This window comes from Anser cygnoides, chromosome 7, assembly GCF_040182565.1.
Source record: "Anser cygnoides isolate HZ-2024a breed goose chromosome 7, Taihu_goose_T2T_genome, whole genome shotgun sequence".
Lineage (NCBI taxonomy): Eukaryota > Metazoa > Chordata > Aves > Anseriformes > Anatidae > Anser > Anser cygnoides.
The window spans coordinates 25,467,035-25,475,573 of NC_089879.1; the positions used below are offsets into that span (position 1 = coordinate 25,467,035).

The window sequence follows — 8,539 nt, forward strand, 5'->3', positions numbered from 1 at the left end:
GGGTAGAGGGAGGGGGAGGTTTTTAGGGGAACCACACAGCTGGGGAATATGGGTTTGGGGCAGCCCATCTAAGCTCAGTTTAATGCAGCTGTGGAAAAAGCTACCACATTGTCATGCTCAGGGCGAAGAAGGGTGATACTCCATCCTCCCCTGCTTTGAAAGCTGGCCATAAGATCTAGAAAGCCTAGATACAGGGCTTGGTGGATTTAAGAGAAACCAGAGCATAAAGTCTTTAAACAAGCAATAAATCCTGGTTTTAAAGATTTTAGATTCTCCCCCTCCATCAGGCAAAAGGGAGCTGGGTATTTTTAATGCTGAGAAGCCACATAGTTAGCTAAAAATCATGCTGCTGTCTGTGAAAAAAAAAAGAAAAAAAAAAGAGAGGAGCTTGTTTCAAACATCTTAAGGTTTTATAGATCTACTTATCTAGACACACATCTGCACTCCCGAGAGCTCCTAGCCCTCATAGCAATTTCCTCCTGCTTTAAAGCAAGATTGTTCAGACAGATGAAACAAGCCATACCCTGCATTTAGGGGATCTGCTGTGATTAATCATTATTCAAAGTACATGATACACAGAGCAGCTTGAGAAATCTATCAGGCAAAACATTTATACAAAGCAGTAATGGAAGAATGGAGGAAAAGGAACAAATTGATTAACAAAATGGAAACAATTCTTCAAACCAAAACCAAGTGCTAATCTCCCCGCATCCATTCTTCGCTGTGAATGCCTTTCCCCAGCTACATGCACCATGGATGCTTTTCCCTTCAGCACCTCTGGCAGACAGCTGGGCGCCTCCTACGGTTAGTTATTACCCAACTAACTGGTTTTCACACTAATAAGTGCCAAGTTCCAGGAACTCCATGTAAACTTGGCTGATCCACGGCACATTCAGCCCCTGGTTGTCAGTTTTTCCCAGTCCCAAAAAACAGCAAAGAGTAAAAGCAGGTTCACATCCCAGCCCTGCTGGGTCACATACCTCCGAGGGCTCCTTGGTGGTACCTCCGTCCTACGTGCTTGGGAACAAAGTAAACCAGGTTCCCATCAACTGAGAAGGAGGGGTAGTAGGAAATCACCTTAAAACCAAGAAACCTTTTGGTAAAGGCTCTGTTCTCACCTGAAAGTGAAAACAATATACTGTGTCTGCATTTGGGGATGAAGCATGCCTATCTTCTTTTATGAGGCAAGCTGGAAAATGCTACATAACCCCTCACCTGCAAAGGTGCATGCTATTTCCTTCAGATGAAAAGCATTAGGTTTATTTTTCCCACAGCCATTCTTTGGGAAGGACTGAAGCAAAGCTTTGGCAGATTACCAATGAAATCGCTGCCTGTTATCTCTTTGGGCCCAGAAAAGTTGGTCCTGAACATGGCAAATAACGGGGCAGGTTCTTTCTGGGATCCTCAGCTGAAGAGCAGCAGCTCCTGAGCACAATAAATCTCGCACATTGACTAGCTCACCCCCCGAACAGCCTCAGACTTGCAGGTTTCAGTAGCTTTCCTAGCAAGGAGGTTGGAAGCAGTGATCTCCAGAAATCATCGTGACTGATGGCTCTGTCGGGATGAACGCCTGCAATACGGAGCACGGAGAAAAAGCCACATGCAGCCACTCTCGTGACAGTCCAAATCCTGAGGAAAAGAAGTATTAAGAGAGGTGGAAAGCAGGCTGACAACAAACACTCCACATCTCACAAACAGAGTATTTTTCTATACTTATTTACTTTATTAAGTGCCTTTTCCAGGGCATTGGCTAGCAATGAAATGCAGCCCCCCCCACATGACAGGGTAGACTTCCCACTTCCAGCACAGCTTTACACTGCTATTTCCTGACTCTGAACCATCACCGCTCCCCTTTCAGTGTCTGTCGGTGGGCTTTAATGTTGCAGAAAGGCTGGGTCCCATGTGGAGAGCCCCAGTGCTGATTCCTACAGTGCTCTGCAATACAGCCGACCCCGGTTGCTAATGCGATGAGTATCTACACAGTGTTGTCCTACTGAGAAAAAACACACGCACCCAGCCTTTTGTGGTCACTGCCAGCAGTGTGTGCCAGAGCCCTCCTGCCTAATCCCAGTTTTTCACACTGTTTATGTAAATGGGACAGCTGCTGTAATGGAATGAGCAGGTTGTTCCCTTCCCATAAATGGTGGTTGCTTAAAAAAATCAAACCCAAGCACAGAGGAACCAGCAGAAGCTCATGGGGTAACAGAGCTCAAGCTCACATACAGCCGAGGGAGATGGCAGCACTTTCGTCTGGAGCAGAAACCAAGTACCCTGTTGGTGACAAAAGATTTAATTGTGCATGTGCTCACAAATAAAACCAGCCGGCAATAGAAACACAATAATGGCTGTCACTCACTGTGCACGTGCTATAAACTGGCAATGCTCCTTCCTCCCTACCTGCCCTGCTGAGTTCGTGCACTCTGCTAGCAGCCAGCTACATTTGGAAGTCCCGGATCGTTGCTGAATTAAGATTTTGGCACCATTGCATTTGTCAAGTAGTTTTTTGGAATATTCCTTTTGCAAATGTGATTGAAAGGTTCACATTTTTACAGCCACAAGCCTTAGAAGTCTCTTTCCTGAGTGCAGCGGGATAGCAAAGTTCAGGTGGCCGTGGACTGTAACCCTCTGACAAAAGATAAATAGCATTACTCTGTCTTGAAAGAGCAGTGAATCCAGTCCGAGGACTAATCATCACAACGTGGGAGAAATGAGATGAGCTTTTGCTGTTTACAAAAGCCCCTCTAATGATGTTTGTAGGCAAAATTTCTGCTGCTTTACGCTTTGGGGTTGAAGTTAATGGGAGCCATTTTCTGATAGACCCCTTCAAAGGATATACTGACGATGCAAATGTGCCTGTTTTTCTTTTTCAGATACCACATTGCAGTGATCGTGTTGATTTACTTACTGCCTTTAATGGTGATGTTTGTTGCATACAGCATCATAGGAATTACTCTGTGGAGCAGCGCAGTTCCAGGCAACCACATTAATAGAGTCCGCTACGAACATCAAGTCAATGCCAAGAAAAAGGTCAGAGGTGAAACTTAAAAATAATTACCCTAAACGCACCAGCCCTTCTGCCCCCAGCTCCAATAAAGAGCTTGCATTTCATGCAAAATCTTGTGGGATTGGGCATGAAAGGTTGACAAATTATTTTGGCCTGGGAGTAAAGGGGGTAAAGCCAACAAGCATGAAAAAATGGTGATTTACATGCACCAGCCATGCTCCGAGGAGGAAAGGCTCACGTCAGTGGGCCAGGCTGCCCACTTTTAGAGAGTAAAGCAGTACCCAGTGAATCCACATGCCACAGTGATAAACTCTGGACAGGGTGGAGAGGCTTCAGGGTAACAGCAGTTCTCCCATTTCCCTACCAAATCTCCCTGATGGAGCTGCAAACGGTTCCTCTGCAGGAAGCGCACGGCAAAACATTTGTTCTCACTCCCCTCCCTGTTCCCCATTTCCATCACCAGGAGTTCGTTTGCTCAAGCAGCCCAGCTCTACATACCACACACAGCACTTCAGGAGGGCAAAACACACCCAAAACAACAGTGGCATTTTCCATTTCCCCAGCAAGCCCAGACAACTCTACAGAGGCCCAGGGATAACACACTGTGTGTTTCTTCCAGTTTGTGAAGACCATGGTGGTAGTTGTGATCATTTTTGCCGTCTGCTGGCTGCCCTATCACATATACTTCATCCTGGGGAGCTTCAAGGAAGACATCTACCAGCAGAAGTACATTCAGCAGGTGTACCTGGCGATCTTTCTGCTTGCCATGAGTTCAACGATGTACAACCCCATCATATACTGTTGTCTTAACCAGAGGTGAGTAGTGTGCACGCAGAAAATCTCAGTCTGTAAAGGCAGAAACCTCTGGAGGTCAAAGCCACTGTGATTTTCAGCTATGCTCAACAGGCAGAGAAGTGAATTTATATGCTACTAACAACAAAACCTTAAGATTTTCTGCCTCCAAATAAAAAGCAGACAGCAGGCGTATGATCAGCACGTGGCCACGAGCGAACGGCTGCACGAGCACAACCCTGCCATGCCAAGAGATGTCCCTCTTGCTCTGCACTGAGAACGGGCTGTTCTCCGGACACTGGTGAAGCAAGCCCAGCCTCAGGCTCCCCAGAGCCATTTCCTGCTTCCATTTCAATAGAAACCTTTTACCTCCATGCTCATTCAGAGGTAGAATTACACACTTGCTCTTTCTCTGTGCAGTTAAAGAGATCTTGCCATTTAATTTCTTTTCTTATGCTTACAGGTTTCGTTCAGGCTTCAAGCTAGCATTCCGGTGGTGTCCGTGTATAAAAGCAACTGAGAAAGACAAGCTTAAACTTACATCCCCATCCCTTTATCAGTCGACCCGCAGGAAGTCAAGGAAATCAAGTTTCAACACAGAAACTCACTTCAATGAGGAAGAGAAGACATCATTTACCCCCACCCAGCAAACTCTTTGATTTCTTCTTCTAGTTTTGACTATTGAAATCACAGAACGGTTTGGGTCAGAAGGGACCTTAAAGATCATCTAACTCCAACCCCCTGCCATGGGCAGGGACACCTCCCAGCAGCCCAGGTTGCTCAAAGCCCCATCCAGCCTGGCCTTGAACACTTCCAGGGATGGGGCATATTCTAAGACATCATTTAAAGGCAGCAGGTTTGTAGATGTCCTGAGACAGGTCTGTTTCCTAGGGGACTTTTACAGGTGCCATCAGCATCAAAAGCACTCTGACGATAAAACAAGACTTATATCCATGTAGGTCTGAACATCACTCAGCTCTGGATACAAGTTCAGCCCTCCTTTAAACCCATGCTGCAATACAGAAAAGACAAGTTTTGCCCATCAAGTCAAAACAGAAGCAAAACAGACCTCAGGCAGCATTCTACTAATCAGTATTTCCTATTTCCTATTTCCTTCCTGACAGCGAGCTCCTGTTCTCTGTTCCACAAGACACTTCCATCTGGAGAAGAGCTGATGGAACAGAAAGGCTGGGGCTCATCTGGCCCAGTCTGGGCGGACCCTTGGGGTGTGTGGGCAGCTAATTCCTGTGGCTCAGCAGCCTTGAGGTGGATGAGGCTGTGGAGCTGAGCTCCTTTACAACAAAGGCACCCATGCGGAAAAGCCTGCCCTGAATCTTTCCTGAATTCTGGGATTTTCAGGCCTGTGATTTCACCTGCACCATCTCTCATCATTTAGAAGTGAGAAACAGCTCCCTGAAGAGTCATCTTTTCATGGATTTCTATAAGCTTGTACCAACACGATTTATTTTTCCTGTTGAAGTGTGCTCGAGCAATTCCTCCACCTGCACATAGATAACTGTGGTACCTCATCCGGGGAGCGAGGCTCTCTGAAGAGCCTTAAGCAGGCTTGGTCAGAGGGGCTGCAAGCTCCCATCACTGGGGAAGGTGCTCAAAAATAGCTGCTGAGCGTAGCTCGTTAACTCCCTAGCTGAGCAGTCATGTTTGCAGCACTACTGCTTGCTTACAGGAGCAGAGGGCCACCCGGGTGTGACACACTGGGGTGGTGCACAGCTGGTGACATCTCAGAGCTCTGCACTTCCAAGCTGCCTGTACCCCAACCCCAGCAACCCCACCATGGTCCCCACCACAGACCCTTCGTTCCCCTTTCCAGACTTACCCCATCTTGTCATCACTGTTCTTCTCTTCTCAGATACTTAAATAAAGGCTGAAATATGTCATCTTCGAAGCCTGAGACATTATGTGCAGACATGCAGAACAGGACAAGCTGAAATACAAGCCCAATACTTACTGCAATGCAGTATTTAATACTGGTGTGATAAGTAGCACCTTGCAATCACCTTCACCTTTTGTGACAGGTTGGCACATAACATCACAGAGACATACCTTGGCATACAGGAGGCTCCTACAATGTCAACAAGTCCCAGTTATTCCAAATATTCCCCTGTGCTCTGGGAGAACAAAAGCTACAAAGCGTTGCCAGGCTTGACTTCTACAGTAAATTCAGAACAAAGATTTGTTGCTTAAACAGAAAAAGTGCTCAGGGAAATGATTTTCCCAAGTCTATTTCAGTATAGAAACCAGCAGATACATCTTCCTTCTCCACTTAATCTCCACCACCTTGCTGGCTGCTGTGGGGAACAATTATGTTACACAGAGGCCCAGCAGACTTATCTCACTAATGGGACATGGCAGACGGCACAGGGCTGTGTGCCTTTCTAAAAAATGTTCATCATTTTAAATTGTTCCAGCAGGCAGCTTCTAGCCTCGATGTTATCTGCCCAGCCCTCCTGGCCTATCTGGCCAGCCTGCTCCTCCTGAGAGCGCACCGTAAGGGTGCGGCCAGGGCAGAGGGAGAACAATAACGAACAGGCACTGACAGCCAGCCACCACCAAGTCATCTTCTACAGGGATTCAAAACACTTTGGGAGAGGTGCTTGGTGAGGCACACACCTCTGGGACTCGTGCTTCAAGGAACTGAAGAACACCTGCACAACAAGTTCACTATTTTACATACATAAGCTGTACCTCTCCCACGTGCAGCTGAGGTGACAGTAAGGCATTAAAGCCCTTCTCCAGCAGCTTTCTAACGCAGATCTTTTGGGACCAAACAGGTTTGTCTTGAGCATTCCATCTTCCATCACACCGTAACAGCCAGTTGGATCCCATCTCAGATGCCCAAGTGTCACGGAGGTGCTGACACTGTTTCCCCCGTGCAGCCCCTGACAAGCACCGACGTTTCCTGCTCATGGCATCTCTCTCATTCTGGTGCAGAAAGCAGAGGATGATTTCTCCTGTCTGCAAGCGAAGCTCCACGTCTCCTGAAGGACTCACACTGTGGATCCTGAGAAGTCTGTCTGCTAGAAATAACAACAGTTAAGGAAGTAGGGATGCCCCAAGCCCTCATTGGAAAGAAGAGGCCATGCCATGGCCAACTACATTATTTCCTGTGATATACGAGGTAACAGGAACACCGTGCTCCAGAGTAAACACGTACAATTCTTCATATAAATATAGACTTGATTAAATGCCACGCAGCAGTATAAAGTGTCCAGGTCAGTGATAAATCCCCCCACTGTACAGTTACTCGTGGTCTAAGTACCAGGGAGTCCCTGCAGACTGTAAGGAAAACCATTTGAAGAATCTCATTGTTATAGCAAAGGAACAAACAAAAAGCACAGAGCAGGGTTCAGAAGTTCAGAAACACTTTATTTTGCCTTCTGCTATTATTTTTTTTTAAGAAAACAAAACAAAACAAAGGCTGCTTGTTTTAAACCTATTCAAAAGGCTTCTGAGAGAACCCCCAGAGGAATAAGGAGCAGATGACATTACAACAGTGGTGTGCAAATGGCCTTTTCCCCAGGAAATGTAAGATTTGTGTGTCAATATCGAAGTAATTTCTACAGCTTAACAATTAAGAAGACTATGATTTTATTCACCAAGCCTAAAAGCTTTAAGTAAGACATCTCAGTCATTGCTTGGCTAACACTGAAGACATTTCTCCGGACAATTATAGCTCGTGATTCACTTGCAAGTTTCCTAGGGGTAAGAAGAAGTTTGGAAATGGAAGTCCCACCAGGTCCAGCTGTTTCTCCTCGAGTACATCACCTACGGTCCACAGTAGGAACAGTCATGCTGTTAGAAGCACAAACTCACTGTTTGTTATGAGCTGGATCCAATAAACAACACCACCTCTGCCAGCATCTCCTCACTTCACAGTCACCCCATGACCAAGTTTAACTTGCACTTCACATTCATCCTCTGTCCTGCACCGAGCCTAGCCCACAGATCATAGAACGATTAAGATGCTGAAGAGCTCCAAACTCAGGTCTCCCATACGGCTCACACCACCCCTACGGCAGGCATAAGATTTGCAAAACTTCAGCAACTAAAACGCAATGCATCCCCTGCACCCGTAAACCTTCTCAGCTTCTTCTGCCTCCTATTTGGGGTCAGAGCTGCAGATCAAGGCTGTCAGACTACTCAAGCTGTAACATAAAATGGGTTAGGGGAGAATCACAACTGTAGTGTATGCAGGAGGGGCCTTTATACACAACTCCAACATAGGATGTGCAGACCAGCAGTGCAGGAGCACCTGACGCCGTGCTTCTGCAAGCACCAGCCCTTCGTGCACGTGGCGCTTACAGGCGCTGCTGTGCATCAGGCTCCTGCAGGAGCACAGCACTCACAACGTAGCCATCAGAGTATCTGGCAAAGCCTAGCATAATCACATTTGCTTTGGTGCAGTGGGCTGAAGTCTCCCTGCACTGCGGTTTCCCCTGCACAACAGGGATGAGACACACGCAGACAAACTACACACACCCTAAGGTTTGGGCGTTGTGAGCTCTGTGCCTCTGCTGAGCCACATTAGGAAAGGCAAGGTATGGTGTCAAACAAAACCCACCCTGTTTGAATCTGACCCCGAACGCCCGGGAATAAAAACACACACACAAAACCCAGGCACCACTGGGATTAAGTTACAGCTCTCCCTGCACAATAGCTCTTCCCAAAGCACTAAGCCAGCAGCCGACAGAATCTCTTCCAGAAAGAACCACTAAACACCAG

General features: G+C 46.9%; 1 protein-coding gene across 7 annotated transcripts in view; it reads left to right on the top strand.

Moving 5' to 3' along the window:
- Positions 1 to 6,147, top strand: part of TACR2 (tachykinin receptor 2) — a 15,566-nt gene extending 9,419 nt beyond the window's left edge. For 6 of the 7 annotated variants that reach the window (XM_067000189.1, XM_067000187.1, XM_067000188.1 and 3 more), the window contains 3 exons: positions 2,871 to 3,027; positions 3,624 to 3,820; positions 4,260 to 6,147. In XM_067000189.1, coding sequence (XP_066856290.1) covers positions 2,871 to 3,027; positions 3,624 to 3,820; positions 4,260 to 4,455 — 550 coding nt within the window. In that variant the 3' untranslated portion in view covers positions 4,456 to 6,147. Of the gene's footprint in view, positions 1 to 2,870; positions 3,028 to 3,623; positions 3,941 to 4,259 lie in introns of those variants that run through there. The other variant, XM_067000191.1, reaches the window with a different exon arrangement.
- Positions 6,148 to 8,539: the final 2,392 nt, after the last annotated feature.